The following is a 16,676-nucleotide window of genomic DNA, read 5'->3' as shown; positions in this document are numbered from 1 at the left end:
TCACTGCCTCTGTTTCAGTACGCACATGCAGTAAAAACATGCCAACTTTTACACAACGTGCAGTACACAATCTGCCAACAGCGTGCTGTAAAATTAGAACTACTGGACCATTGAATTAATCTTACAACAGACTTTCATATCAGTAGGGGAAGGACTAAATGTGTCAGATAGTGGTTGTATGAGTAGCATACAGGCTTCAGCCTGCCTGTACAGCTTCATCATCATCATTACCAAACATCTCATCATCAGTCAATTGAAGCCATCTTATTAGCTGATAAAAAGCTTTGCTGCATTATTTTGTAGTAGAAGCAACTTAGCTGTGATATAGTGATACATTAACGTCCAATTTATGTTGTAGAACACTGAAAACAGCCAAAATATATAATATTTGTAAGATATATGTACGTTAAGTTAATGGTAGTTAATAGTGGTATATTGAATGATTTTGTAGTCATGGGGGATGTCAAATGGAAAAAAAATCTAAATGGACATTAATTGGAAAATGTTAACTAGTAGAAGTCATTTGTTTTATTGGTTTATTAATAATCATCCAAAATCAATGAACATTGAAATAATAAACAATAAGGAAATAGATTAAAAGGAAACTGAAAATAAAATAAAATATTGAACGAAGCGGTTTAGGCTCAAGCTTTAGCTTATTATACCTACAATTTTAACATAGCATAGCAACTAGCATCAAAACTCATCTCTTAAATACCAGGTAATCTGATTTAAAGGTGTGATATGTAAGAATTTTAATTTTAAGCTTTCAAAGAATAATTTAAATTATTAACAGAATGTGATGATCAGCGCTGACCAAATGTCAAAGGCAATGTTTTGTGTTGCAGAGATATCTATTGAGGTTAGCATGCTAACCAGCTAGCCCCAAGCTACTTTGTACCTCAAGAAGTGGTAGTCGGATAGCAAGCAACACTCCCCCGAGTCAGCTAAAAGGCACCAATGTGCGTAATTGAGCGAACTAGCTAACAACAGCTACAGTCAGCAGTTACTCTGATGATGTGCTGCCCCCTGTCTGTTCGGAGTATGAATTAGACATGTGGCCAATTCTTACGTATTGCACCTTTTAAAAATGACAATTGTTTTGCCAAACTTGGATGAATGGCAGCCACTGAAGGAAGAGGAAGTGTTAATGACCAAAGAGAGTTTGCTTGTGTTCACTGTAACTCCACTTCAGGAGAAATCCTCACCAGCAGAGCTTCACTGATAAATAAACACAACCTGCTTCTTCATTTCATTTTAGTAAAGAATGTTTTAGTGGAGCAGAAATGTCTTGCAGCCCATTTGAATGATGGGTAATATAACTGCCTTGTGAATTGTGTCTGTTGATGCATGTTAATGTGGAGAAGTCTCGTCTGTCACAGCGCAGTGCTCTGCCGCTGCACAGTGTGTTTCTGTGTGACATTAAGAGGAATTTAGAGTCATAAAGAAATAATATTCAAAGTGTTGTTTCATAAATGTTTCAGGAAGGCGGCAAATGTGCTCCAGCCACATTTTTCATTCTTGTATCCCAACCTCCACCGTGTAAATAAAGTCCTCACAACAAAAAGGGGGATTCCTCTGTGTTTTGTTCTGTTTGTGTTGCACAGACACTCCTGATGGATGGATGGATGTGTGTGTGTGTGTGTGTGTGTGTGTGTGAAACCAGTGCCTGGGTGGGAATTCTGCAACAATAACGCTTGTCCACCTTGTGAGACAACATGACAGAGGAATTTCCTTGGAATTCTGCCCTGTGTGGGGGTCTGTGTCGGACGCTGGGAGGGAATGCAGAGGACGTCACACACACCCTGCAGGAATGTCTTCCCTATAGGGAGGAATTAGCATGCAGGAAAAAGGACGCATTCACTCTTACTGTGCTCCGCCTGGACCCCCCAACAACAACACACATGCAGCCTGTTTCACTCACATCTACGTAGTCGCAGCTGTCACTGCACTGTTTTGTCGCAGCAGATTTACTGTAAAACACCACAGACACTTCTTTGCAGGCCTGAAATGATTAGTCAGTTGATTAGTAGATTAAAAAGTAATTTCTCAAGCAAAATAGCCAAAGATTTCTGCTTCCAGCTTTAATGCGATGATTTGATGCTTTATTCTGTTTTATATGACACATAGGGGCACTATGTAGTTTGGGAGAAGAAACTCAAACTCAGAATTTTAATATTTACAATATTATTGAGGTAATAATACAAACTCAGAAATAATTATTTTTTTCCATAACTGAATAAACAAGCTGTTCTCAGAGGAAAATAAGGTCGGAACACTGTTTGACGCTGCAAAGGTGGCAGGGTCCGCCACATATAAACAAAGTTAAACAGTATGAAACTGTGTTGCCCTTTAAGGTCAGTTTGTTTATTCAGTTCATTCAGTCATTAAAATTGAGAGAGTTTGTTTATTTTGTTTGTTAAGGCATAAAAAAAAGTCAAAGTAGACGTCATTTTGGCTTATTACATTTTTTCCACACGTTTTGTCACCTAAACTGTGAGAAAATTAAAATAATTGCCAAGTACCCAGAGCCCGAAACCGTTTAGGTTGTGAACAATTAAACTTAAAGATAAGATGAAACTAATTCTTAGTTATGTCCCCAATTTTCTTCCACTAAGACTTTTCAATCTCAGTAAAAAAAAATTAAAAATAAGGGCAGCATATCAACAGAGTAACCACTGACTGCTTCTAACTGTAGCTGCCGTTAGCTAGTTAGCTCAGTTAGCCATGCAGTAAGCGGTCCAGACTGGGAGCTTGGCGTGGTAGGGTGAGTAAAGTAAGTAGAAACTGATGTTTCTTCACATTCTGTTGATATTTTTAATTAACTTTTGAATTTTCTACACTAAAATTCTTACATATCGCACCTATAATTATGGAAGTTAATTGTGTCTTCAACCACTGTCTGTTTTTTTTATATTTAGTACATCCACAAAAGGTTGTCTGGTCATGAGTTGGGCCTCCAAGGAACTAAAAAGCAGAGATTTTTTCAACTTGTTTGTTTACCACCCACTTCCCTTTAATCATCGGTCTAGAGAAGGAAATATTTGTCTGCTAACTACTCGTGAATCTTAACTTGTTCCGTGGTTGTATTATTAACAAACTGTTCACTTGAAATGTCATCTGCATGTTGTAAACACAGAGAAAGGAGCCCCAGACCAGCAGAGCTTTATAAAAAGTGTCTGCTGCATCTGGACACTGGATCGGGTTTTGCTGTGATACCTCAAGGCCTTTCCCATCTCTTCTAAGCCTCAAACGCATCTACACTTTATGGTTTTAGGAAGTCGAGCTGGCGTGTGTGTGTGTGTGCGCTCACATGTGTGTATCCATTTACCCTCCCAGAGGAGGAAGACAAGAATAAGAGGAGGAGGAGAAAAGAGAAGAGGCTCTTAGTCTGTCCGTCAGGCTATTTCTGACTGCTGCCATTTCTCTGATTAGATTATGGAGAAACAGAAACCTGGCCCTCCATCGTCCTAACCTCCCTCTCACTCTATCTCGCTAGATTTCGCTCACTCACTCCCCTCCGCCTCTTCCTCTGCTGTCCATCTGTCTGTCTGTCTGTCCCTCCCTGTCCTGGTTTGTCTCCTCCACCTTCTGCTGCAAATGGAGGCGAGTTTCGAGGCGCGGGAGAGAAGCGAAACTGAGAAGTGAGCACGAGGGTTAAAGGAAACATGGAAGGAGGAGGACGGAGATGGGAAACCAGAAAAATGGGAGATGCATTTGGATGACAAATATCGTTTCCTAATTTCAGTGTTAATATGTTCCCACGCTGGGTTCTGCCATTAAAGTACAGCTCTTACAGCAGACTGCACACAGCAGCTTCATTAAACTGATCCACAGAGCCAGACACCAACCAGAACTCATTTGCTGGGGTGATGCCATCTTGCCCCGAGATTTTCTGTCAACTATGATAATCTGATTCAAATGTCAGAAATATGCACTCTCTTTGCACAATATCAACTCATAGTATCACCCAGGGTGCCTCTGCAACACAATCATTTGATAAATAGTTGATGTTGCACTTATGTGGTGCAAATTCTCTCAACAAACTCTAATAACCAAGTTACAAAAACCATTTGGGGTCGACCACGAGCTGTGGCATCCCTGGCTTGTGTCCGGACTGGTGGCTCTGTTGCACATCATTCCCCATCACTGTCTCCCCTCATCTCATCCTCATACCGTCAGCCATCCAATAAAAGTGTGCAACGCCCCGACAACAGGAATAATAAAAAGCACTTTAGGTTCACAGTGGGCCGGCAAGCCACTCATAAGTAGAGGATTTTTAAGTAATCTGGATGAAATTTGCATAAGTACGGTATTTAAGTACACATTTCAGGTACTTGTACTTTACATGAGTATTTCCATTTCATGCAACTTTACACTTCTTCTCCACTACACTCAGAAATATTCTACTTTTTACTCCACTATACATTTTTCTAACAGCTTCAGTTACTTGTTACTTTTCCCATTACATTTTTTATACCATGCCTGCTCAGTTTTTTTTTGGTTTTTTTTCAACTAAACTCAAGGATGAGATGTTCTTATATGGGCTGAGAAAAACGTCCTACTTCTGTTTACACCCTTTCTTGTATCAGATGGAAAATGAAATTGTATTGTCATGCATGAAATGTGTGGATTTGCCGTTCTCACAAGATCCATCATGCTGCAAACACATGATGATCTTATAGAATGTGATGCTTTGCTGTAATGCAGCCGTGATATTACGACATTATAGTAAAACAATGACGGGGAGCTTTTTTTCTGCATAATCAGTTTTGCGTTTACTTGTGAAACATTTACTTAAGTTAGGTTTGAATGCAACACTTTGACTTGTAGTGGAGTGTTCCCACTGTGTGCTGATTTAAGTAGAGGACAAGAATACGTCCTCCACCACTGGAGTTTATGGAGATAAGGCTGTAAACCGGATTCTTTGAGTAAGCCCCTGATGAAATCTAGCTGATTTAAAAAGAAATACAAAATCAACATAAACACAACTTGCATCAAAATGTTTTGATAAGTGCTGCAGCTCAGATTCCATCTTAAATGGATAATGCTGAGTGACATCTGGCTCACGTGCTCTACTGTCTATAAATATAAATACAAAGTTTGGGTGTGTTTGATTTTTAAGTGCTCAAGTACAGTCTGAGTATGTGTGCTCTACTTGAGTGTTTCCATTTTTATATGCTTCTACTTGACCACGATTTAGAGGCAAATTTGTACTTTTTACACCACTACATTTATTTAACTACTTTAGTTAGTAGTAACGTTGCAGATTTAGTTGAATAATACAAAATATAAACAACAAATTAATGATGATGTCATATTATAGATGCACAAATGTTAATACACCAATGTAATAATATAATCCAGGCTAGAATATTCTGAACTATGCTGTAAATAAACTGTGTAATGAGTGCTTTAACTTTTGATATTTAGGCATATTTTGATGCATGTACTTGTAGCAGAGTATTTCTACACTGATGATATTTCTACATATACTAAAGTATAAGATGGGAGTACTTCTTCCAGCCCGGCAGCAGCAGCAGCAGCAGCACTCGGAGAGGTGCAGCAGCAGCCAGGTGGAGGTGGTGAATGATGAACGACTACTAGAGGCTCTCCCATTATCATATCTGTCCCTGCTCTTAACGGGGGATTTTCATCCGTGTCCCTCTGCACTCCTCTCATCCCTCCCTCCCTTTCCCTCTCTCATTGTGCTCCCCATGGAAAGCGATCGATTTCACCTCCATTACCTCAGTCCTCTCTGTGCTCTCAGTTTTTAAGGCGCTCCTCATTCATGCAGCTGTGAGCAGCAGCAGCAGCAGCACATCAGCCTGCACCAGGGATTTTTACATGTCTGCTCAGATGACACTCTCGGTCCTCTTGTGAACTCATGGAGGCTTTGTTGGTGGACGCACCGGATGCCGTCCGGTTACCGCAAGACAGTCACGTGACGGTCCCCCTGGGAGAATTAGCATAAAAGACAAATAAAGGACCCCACCACAAAAAAAAAAGACGCACCGGTCTGTCCTCCTTTCTTTAAAAGAAAAGGAACAAATCCATTCCGCCTAATTCGAACCTTGCTCAGGGACAGCTCGCGTGGCAGATTGCAGCCTAATTAGTTTAGAGGGAATTTAATTCAATTAACTTTCCACAGCTCCGCGCGCCCCGCCGCTGGGCTGCTTTCAGAGCGCGGGGCCAGAGCTCGAGATCTAATTAGCGTGTTTGGAGAAGCTCTCCTGCGCGCGGCCATCCCTCGCCGCTCCAGCTGTGGTGTACGTGTGTGTGTGTGTGTGTGTGTGTGTGTGTGTGTGTGTGTGTGCACTGTGGTCTCCCGGGACCTGGTTTTTATCCTAAAAAGCTTCTTTTTTAAGTAACATGCCGTTATCCATTAGGATAATACAGGTCTGGTGCCGCAGTGGAGAGATGTACGCAGCATGTGAATACAGCCGCAGCTGCTGTGCGTCATTCTCTGGCAGGTGAACGCGTGTTGAATTGATGTTAGAGTGGACTTCAATTAGGATGAGTGTAATCTGACGGGCTGGAATTAATGGCTACATTTTGAGGCGATCTTTAGAAAACCTCGGCCTGATGAGCCTTTATTTTGTTTGATTAGACTCTTGTGTTGGTTTTGATCCAATCTGATTACAATTTGTGGATTTATGAAACTAAAGCCAAACTCATTACGGTATTCAAGCAAATATGATGCTCTTTAGTGAGGAGAGCTTCTCTACTTGTCTTTATTTTGTAATTACACTGCTCATGTGATGAGATTTTTCAAGTTGTTCAAGCACAAAAAGGGAGTTTGAGTCCGTTTTCTTCTCAATGTCCTGAAGATTTTGGGGATTTCATTTTTCCGTTTACACTAATTATGCATGAAATCATCTCTTAGGTGATGCACCATGGCCCATGTATGACCCAAATAACCGGCACATTATGGCTTTGACTGAAAAAGAAATCGATAAACGCATTTAAAATACATATAGTCTATATTTTTCCATCAGTGGTGAAGCTGATTTGGCTCATGTGTACTTGAATGCAACTCCTACACCACACTCGCTGCCGTCGTCTGGAGCCGGAGCATCACGGCACATTCCGGTAATTGGGGATTAAAATGCGGGGACAGGCGCACCGACGGGACCCCACCGTCCCCACCCTCCTCCACCGTCTCTCCATCCATCACCGGGCAAATCAAATGCACCGCCAGCCTCGGCTGCCGCAAAGACGCGGGCCGACGTGAACGCCGGCATCTGTGATTTCTGATTTTATTTTACGCGCAATCAAATCCACCTCCTCCGAGGAGAGAGGATCTTAAGAGCGGCGATGACACGACACATTTTAGTGACACTGCAGGTGGAGAGAGAGCCGGCTCCTCACCACCACCAGCACCACCGGACCTGGTTTAACACACACTCAGCAGCTGTGGATGAAGTTGGAGCAAATGAGAAAGAAGTATTAAAAAATAGGGTCACAAATATCAAATATTATTGACACATGCGTACCAGAAATATTAAAGCGATGCAGGCCTATTGAAATCTTGTGTGAGTGAGAGGGAATTGTGCGTAAATGTGCGTATTTTGCTTGCGCGCAAATTACGCACAGGTAAATACGCTGTTATTGCAAGACATATCCCATCGATCTTGATTAGCTATACGTTTAATAATTAAATACGCACAAAATACGCACATTTTAACAGTCAGTCAGTTTGACTTATTAATTTATGGGCTACTGTTAATAATTAAGTGATAAAAGCCATAAAATCTGAAATAATTGACCGCATAATCTACACGAGAATAGATTTAATTTAATGACCAAAGATATATCAAGACAACCGGTTATTTGATTATTTAAAGGGCATACATGTGTGTATTTGTTTGTAAAGCAATATCACATTAACTAAAATGTCATTCCAGGAGGGTTAATTAGATATCGAGGATGCACCAGCCTCACCAAAAGACTCCACACAAGGCCCAGGCCTGTTTTTTCGCACAGTAACCATCAGCTGCATGCTCCCATCATGCAATACCATTGACACAGACTTCAATTAACTCTTAATAAAATACAGAAACAACAGTTACGGTCTGATCGACGCATTTTTGTGCACATGTTTGACAGAGCTCGACACAGAGGAGGAGGACACTATCCAGACCTGAGGATCAATAGCTGCCTCCGTCTGAATCAGGAGAGCAGCTTTCACCACACGGGACATGTTCTTCTTTGAGTCTCCATGATGGATGGAGCTGGCAGCCTCTCTCTGACTGACAGCTTCACTTGGTGTTCAGACCACCACCGCGTGTCGCGGGACACAAACCGGGCCGGGGGCCCTCCCGCGTGGCCTTTCTTTACGCACCCATCCTTCACTCATCCCTGATCCGCTGTCTCTATCCATACACCTCTGCATCTCTCCATCAACAGCGTCCAGGCATCCATCATGGAGGCCGGGCTCTCTGCCACACAAAGTCAACCGACTGCGTGCTTTTCCAATCTGCATGTAAACCCGCAGAGCTCCTGACCATCACGAGCCATTACAGCAGCAGGAAAGATGGGGGCAGAAGAGGGGCAAGTGTTGGGAATCTAATTACAGATCGTGCCTCTTTTTGTGTCTGAAATGAACTCGGGCAGAGATGACAAATGATGGGGTCTGAGGAGAAGGCCCAGTGTGCAGTTTTCTCTCTGGAACAATGCATTAGGTGATCATAGCGCAGAAAAAAAACCCCCAGAAAATGTGTTTAGGTTAAAGCGTGGCCGTAAAGCCTGTAAATAAAAGAGATAGAGTTATTTATTATGCACCAGGTCATTAAACGTTTGCACAGAGAAGTCATTAATAAAGGGGAAAATAACGTATCGTTATAAATATCGTTATAACTTAATGTTTAAATGACGCAATAGCCTCAAAATCAAAGACAAAAATTATTAATGACCACTAAATAGGTGAATTGGTCCTTTTAATGTCATCTCAGTCATAACTCTGTATGTTAAGTGCGTCCACAGATTCCCCCCGTTAACCCAGTCCTCCATGGGCCTATAATCCCTATAGTCGGCGCTCCTCTCTCAGGGGCCCTCAGGAGCCTCTAGGGGACCATTGTGTCCCCCCTCTGTTGACTCAGACGTCATGAATGCCAAAGATCCCCGTTACTGTTTCCGTCAAATCGCCCCCATGAATGTAAAAGTCCAAAGTTAAAGCCTCCGCGGAGGAGAGGTCTCCCCCTGCGCCGCATGGAGCACTATAGAGCGGATTAGCGGCCTGGAAGAGACCGCTGCTCTGCCTCTTTGAAGGGATTAAACTTTAAATGCTTTTTTAAAAAAAGCGGGAGAGCTAGGGTCGCTCCTGGCTGCTCTTTTTTTTCAAGGGGAGGCGAGAAACGAGAGAGTTTAACTTTGAAACAGTTTAAGTTTCTCTGTAAACTCACCTCTGAACCCAGCAGACGGGGCGAGGACGCACAACAGACGGCCGGGCCTGGGAGCTGCCTGGTTAATGTGGAGGCCAGAAAATCACTGCGCATTTATATTCACTTAAAGTGGCTTTAAGAACATAGTGCGTTAATGCGCATCACGCAGTATTCAGTGATATTTTATAGTTATATTCTTAAGAGTTTATGCGCCTGGAAAGCTTTGTTGTGATGATTTTATTTGAAGAGTTTGGGACTGATGATGTTTTCTCGCAGTCGGACGTTAGAAATGATTTACCTGTCCGTCGGATATTTCACTGCTGTCTGTGTCTGTGGTCCTATTTGAGGCAATGTGGCGTCTATAAAGCCCATTTCTGAGGCCTGAAGCATCGAGTCTGTATATGAACGTGAGTAAAATCACAAGATCTGTGCAGGCCAGCTGCATTATCGTGGAAAATCGATGTTTCTAAATTGAAGCATAACATTTGGGTAAATATTTTGCATAAATAATGAGGCTAGTTGTCATTAGCAGTGTAAAAATGTGCCCACAAGCCATACTAGAATAAAAGTAACTATATGTTGTTGAAATATTACTCAAATAAAAGTGAAAAGGCAACTTGAGTAAAAGTCTTGAAGTATCTGATATTTATTGTACTTAAAGGTGCACTATGTAGTTTTGGGGAAGCTCTTTTATTTTTTTTTATGCCTAAACAAACTCAATAAACAAACTCTCTTTGTTTTCATGACTGAATAAACTGAATAAACAAACTGACCTTAAAGGACAACACAGTTTCATACTGTTTTACTTTGTTTATATGTGGCGGACCCTGCCACCTTTCTAGCTTCAAACAGTGTTCTGGGGACCTTATTTTCCTCTGAGAGCAGCTATGGTGAAAATAAATATTTGTGAGTTTGTATTATTACCTCATTAATATTGTAAATATTAAACCTGTCAACCTTATTCAGTGGAGTAGAGCTAATGCGTGTGGCCTTGGTGAGCCTCGGACTCCGACAGACAGACAGACAGACATGAGGGATGTCCAACCAGAACTGCATCATCCAACATCTGCACGACATGAACAGCTGTATGAACAGGAGCCCCGCCCAAAACACACCCTCCACCAGCCGCACAATAAACGCTCCAAACATCTTATTATCAATACTTGTTTGTAGTTTAAGTGGGTACAGCCAATCCGCGCATGCGCCCGCGTGTTTGTTGGGTTTAATGTCATTAAGGAGCGTCATCATGCAGCCTCTGGTCAGGCAGAGATAAGAGGAAAGAGCGGCCACACAAGACAAACTTAATTAATTTCTGGCATGCGCGTACAATGTAATTTTTGGGTATTATTTGTCGGATTTTATCCGATAATAAAAAGCCTGTTAATTTGATGAGCAGAGCTTGAAATGCAGCAGCAGCCGACATGTTTTTAAACTGCGCGGAGCGCACGCCTGACTCTTTGAGTGTGTATAGATATATGTGTGTGTGTGTGTGTGTGTGTGTGTGTGTGTGTGTGTGTGTGTGTGTGTGTGTGTGTCTGTGATGGGGGCCCGTGTGGGATATGACTTATCACATTGTATGACACCGAACAATAAACTTAAACCAATTTATGAAGCGTCAATGCGTTTATGGTTAGCCTGTCGTGGTTGCTCGGTTGTCTCCGCAGCCAATTCCCTCTCCCGTCCTATACATCAACCTGACGCGCTCTGGTGACATCTCTGCAAAAGTGATCGGAATCAAATCAGAGCTTTTAATCTCAGCAATCACCGTCACATCTGGACGTTTTGAGTCACATAAAGACTTCTGTGGCTGAGGTGCAGTTGTTTTCACGACCGGCAGTGGAGCGTTATTTTGGGGCTCAACACGCACCGACGCACGGCAGCCTAATAGATTCATTATACTGTTATTGTAGGGCAGTAATGTCGCAAAATAATCAGACATTGTTATCCAGGAAGAGCGGAAGGATGACTATCCTGAGAGTGATTTTGCAGATGCGTCCAATATCGGACCATTTACGATTTCCTTTCTATTCACTTTTTTAAAATCTCTTCAGGCTCATAGGCCTCTTTTAACATATTCAACATAACTCTACAAACACATTCTGGAGCCAGAAGTCCCCTTGAGCCCCAGTCTTCTATCTGAATGCAGAGATGAGCTATTTCGAATAAAGAAAACACCACAAATACGCCACATCTGGTTTATGAGCAGGTTCAGCTGCTGTTAGGCCGGACTACTTTCTTGGCTCACGGGCTTGAATCACAGCAGGGGCATCTCTTTTAATACAGCGCAGTAACAGGAGAAATACAGCCTGATTTCAGAGGTATGCGTCTTGGTTAAAAACAGTCCTTACATTTCTACCTTTCAAAGAGCTCGTGAGCTCATTGAAAGGAGGTGTGACGATTGAAACGGACGCTTTTTTGTCATGTTTGGGCTGAGAGGGAAGACTCGACTCACGGGAATTAGAAACGTCCTCAGAAAAGAGGCACTGAAACAGTTTTCAACGAAAAGTGTGTTTTTTACACTTTAACTCTGCAGACACCTGCGACGAGCTCGCGATGCTCCGGAGCGCGTGGGCGGTGCAGTGAGAGGAGGGAGGAGGAGGAGGAGGAGGGGGGGAGTGGGGGGAGGGGGGCAGTCCGTGTCCACGCTCACTCACTGGTGCCATTGTCATGGAAACTAGACCACCGCCTCGCTATTGTCTCGCGCTCTGCCAAGTTTATTATAAACACCGCGCGAGCCGCAGCGCGCTGTCAAACGGAGCGCGAGAGCAGAGCGAGCCGCAGTCCCGCGAGGAAGAGAGAGGAGACGGACGAAGAAGAGACAGGAGGCCGGGAGAAAGTGAGAGAAGTGGAACAACATCTGGATTATTTACCGAGAAAACGCGCCACACGTCCGCGCGACAGTGAGATAAACAGCTGGCAGGAGCTCGTGGAGAGAAGCGGCAGTCCTGGGAGATACTGGAGACACACAGCAACTCTGCCCTCAGCACAAAAAGTGAAATAAAAGTCTGAAGGCTGAAGACAGCAGAAACCTCTCCGCTCACAGCTCCCCCCGTCGTTTCTCTCGCGGACCGGTGTTTGCGCCGGCTCACCTCCATGTATAAGATGGATTACTCCTACCTGAACTCCTATGACTCCTGCATGGCGGCCATGGAAGCGTCGGCCTACGCGGACTTCAGCTCCTGCAGCCAGGCCAGCTCCTTCCAGTACAACCCGATCCGGAGCGGACCCTTCTCCAACCCGGGCTGCACTCCGCTCAGCACGGCCAGCTGCACCCTGGGAGCCCTGCGGGAGCACCAGCCCACACCTTACTCCTCAGGTAGGACGGGAGCTGCTGCTTTATTATCACGAGGGTCTACAAATAATATGATTTAAAATTAAGAGGAGGAACGAATTAGTACTGTTCATTAGGATATTTCTTTTTTTTTTTTTTTAACACAGAGAGGAAAGTTATAAAAGCTGAACATTTAGTCGTCTCCATCGTTTTCTCTCGCGTAAGCTGGCAGAGATCGCTTCTATAGAAATGAAAAACAAAAATGTAAATAAGAAAATATTCAACTGTCAACTATTTTTCTCGTTTTAGATGACCTGACAGCATATATAGTTTGAGGCCTAAATCATTTGAAATGTTTTTTTTATGTTTATTGATCCAGAATTCCTGAGAAATAAACAAGGCAAAATATTCATTTATGAACTGAGACATTTGCGTAATAAATCAGTGCATGCATGCGCCAATCTACAATAAATAAGAGGACTACGGGCGTATAATAAATATGGTAATAATAATGATAATATTATTATTAACAATAATAATAATAATATCAAACTGCAAGTTTGACAGCTTCCCGAAATTAAGCTTAACGAATCACACACACACACACACACACACACACACACACACACACACCTAACATACAACTGTTTGCGTGTAATCCATCTTAATAAATCAAATTAATTTAAGGTTTTAAACCCAACATGCATTCCGTTCGTTTTCTCCTTTGTAACGATGTAATTCTGACAGCCTCACACCTACATACATTTATTTGTATATACATTTACATTTATTAACGCTTGCTTCACGCATCGTGACATTTGTATAAGCCGCGTGAAGTTAAATAACTGAATTACATTTTAATTGCAAACAATAAAATTACGTAACGTCCACTCTTCGTTTATAAATCCGTTAAATAAACAGTCCGATTAGGCCTTTAGTAGGTTTTTAGCCTCATAATTTGAGTAATTGGGATAAATGATGTATTACGGGCCAAAAATTCACAGTGAACATAAAAACATAAAAATAGTTTTATTTATAAAATAAAATGTAAAAAGCGTGAATTAACCAGCTTTGTGAATGGACTGTTTCTCGTTAACAATTTGTAGTTACAGTATCAAATGTCACGTTTGCATTAGTCATATTTTCTAACCGTCAGTTCTGATTGGCTCGAAACTGAACGTAATTTATCAATCGGGTAATCCTCCTTCCACAGACCGGAAACTGCTGCACAAAAACAGTCTCTGGTTGCTTGACGAAAAACATCTGATTATACTTAATCGATCTGTGAAAGATTTCCTGATAACATCCTCCTTCATTTCTTTCTATTAAAAACAAACAAACAAAAAAAACCCCGATGTGGTAAATTTCATTTTAAAATGTTGGGTTTGGAAAACTAAACAAATTTATTTATTTTTCTCCTTCAGTCCCTTACAAGTTTTTCTCGGACCCCTCCGGCCTGAACGAGAAGAGGAAGCAGAGGCGCATCAGAACCACCTTCACCAGCTCCCAGCTGAAGGAGCTGGAGAGGGTGTTTGCAGAGACTCACTACCCGGACATCTACACCCGAGAGGAGCTGGCCCTGAAGATAGACCTGACCGAGGCCCGGGTACAGGTGAGAGGAGCAGCTTTAATAAAAAAAAGACTACAGACATTTTTATCTGTTTATCTATCTATCTATCTATCTATCTATCTATCTTTGGTCTAAAATCAAATTTTAATCTTACCTCTGTCTGTGTTGAACAGGTGTGGTTTCAGAACAGGCGTGCCAAGTTTCGTAAGCAGGAGCGTGCAGCCAACGCCAAAGCCAACAGCTCTGGTGGCACCTCGGGCAGCACCAGCAGCAGCAGCTCTGGAGGGAAGAAGAGCGGCGAGCTGAGATCTTCGTCAGATGACGACGAGTCCAAAGAATCCACCTGCAGCCCCACACCTGACAGCACGGCCTCTCTGCCGGGCTCGGCCAACGGGAACTTGGGCAGCCCAGCCAGCCTGAGCCCCAGCCCGGCTCCTGCCAACAGCGGCTACGCTAACACCTCCAGCTCTCCGGTTCTCCAGGGGCTGAAGCCGCCCAGCTGGTCCAGCCTGGGGCCGTCCAACCCGGCCGTGGCCCAGCCTGCCGTCCAGACTCAGGAGATTCTGAAGGCCTGGCAGCCGGCGGACAGTATGACCGGGCCCTTTGCCGGAGTCCTGTCCTCCTTCCACAGAAAACCCAACCCCGGCATCAAGACGAACCTGTTCTGAAGCACAGAGGAAGAGGAAATGAGAAACAGACATTATGTGTTCTACTGGAGCAGTGAGGAGTTTTTAGCTTTTGTTGAGAGTCAGGACTTGTCCATTCTCACACTGGCTTAGTCTGCTGTAGTTCAGCGAGGCCCTCGGTTCTTCTCTCTAAAAAACTCAAAGCTCAGAAAACAAAGTCAAAGGTCTGCTCACATTCTCTCCCCCCAAAATATTATGCAACTGCAAAACTCTCCACTTCCACCCTCAGATCAGAGCCGCTCACAAAGTTTGACAAGGATTCACTCTTCCTCAGATAAAACTAAAAGTGTGTGTCTTCATGTACAGTGTCTAAAAAGGATGTTTGTGTGTAGCTGAATCACAACCGTCACATTCCCACACTCACTGCATCGCAACAAAGCCTGCCGTGCACTCGGACATCCACGGCGATGAGCATGTCGGTCAGGTACGAGTTTAAAGCAGAAATCTAAACATCACGCTTCAGTCTCTGCTGGGGAAACAAACACACTTTTACCCTCAAGCACAACTTCCTCTAAGCCCCCCCCGACACACAGACTCCCACCAGAGAGAACAGGGTCCCCCTTAAATCCACCCCGAAATCCAATTAGGGCAGCCGGGTCCAGACCAGACACCTCCCCAGTTCATCCCCTCCTCCTTCTTTACTGTATTAAGTCCCGACTCCCCCACTCGCATCACCCCTCGAGGCTCTCTGTCCCATCCTGCCATTCTCCATCAAACAGAGGGCACTTTGTTAAAACTCAGCAAAGGAAAGAGACGGAGAACTTCAGACTTTTTCAGTTTCCTGCCTTGTTCTTCGGGTGGAAAGAGATACACAGAGCATTGTGTAGGCTACAAATCTGTCAACCTAATTATAACTGACTTGTGATGTTGGTATCATGGTGCAACTGCTGGTTTCTCACTGTTGTCGCTGACTGAAGAGTCTTTTTGATGATTTCTCCTGCTGGATTGATGGGAACAAACTCTAGTGGACTTACAACTCATCATCGCCCACTCTGACTCTTTGATCACTTCCATTAAGTCTCCAAGTACGGGATGATCTTTCTCAGAAATGCAACACGAGCTGGTCAAATGTTGCAACCGGTAGCACGGAAGTTTGTCTAATACTGACGAAATGTAATCAAAAGGTTTTATGAACATGGGCACAAATTGTCCACTTTTTTTGTGACATTTAAAATGAAGAATTCGTGTCCATGTACACAAATCCTGAAGATTAAACTTCTTCCTTTGCCGATATATAGAAAGTTGCAGACAGTTGCTGGAGTGTAATACTGTGTGTCCGATAATACCCACATTTTGTTCCCGTCGTCTCCATCTTTTTTTTTGCAAAAAAAAGCAAAAAAGTGGAGCCAGTTGTATGTTCTTCCATCTCGAACAGTTGCTTGTGTATCATCCCTGTAACATTTTGTTTCTCTGACTGTTTTCAGAGCTGATTTTCTTTAGGGGGGGGAGGGTTTACTCCGGAAATCCAGAAGGTAAAAAAAAAAAAAAAAAATGTATTTATTAATATTCTTTATTATGTCAGTGAGAAAGCCACACATTTCTTTGAACTGCTCCATGAGATTTTGTGACTGTAAATTCCGTAATTAGTAATATAAATATTAGGTAGCCTTTCTGTTTTATTTCTCTCATGTTGCTTTACAGATTTATTTCACTGCAGAGCATCTGTCTCACAGACCGACACGGAAACTATGAATCGACGGAAGCTCTAGTGAATGAGAGTTTATAGCACTACTCTGAATATTCTAATAAATCATTATGGAAGCACT

The 16,676-nt window shown here is 42.9% G+C and overlaps 1 protein-coding gene across 1 annotated transcript; it reads left to right on the top strand.

The window, feature by feature from the left end:
* The first annotated feature begins 12,164 nt into the window (after window positions 1–12,164).
* phox2a (paired like homeobox 2A) lies at window positions 12,165–16,643 on the top strand. The gene is given in 3 exon segments (XM_084351026.1): window positions 12,165–12,699; window positions 14,079–14,356; window positions 14,359–16,643. Coding segments are annotated over 3 exon segments (1,035 nt in total). The 5' UTR covers window positions 12,165–12,476; the 3' UTR covers window positions 14,893–16,643.
* Window positions 16,644–16,676: the final 33 nt, after the last annotated feature.

Source organism: Pagrus pagrus (assembly GCF_965226575.1).
Source record: "Pagrus pagrus genome assembly, chromosome: 4".
Lineage (NCBI taxonomy): Eukaryota > Metazoa > Chordata > Actinopteri > Spariformes > Sparidae > Pagrus > Pagrus pagrus.
Note: the sequence above shows the minus strand (reverse complement) of the source record. Positions and strands in the feature narration are given on the sequence as shown.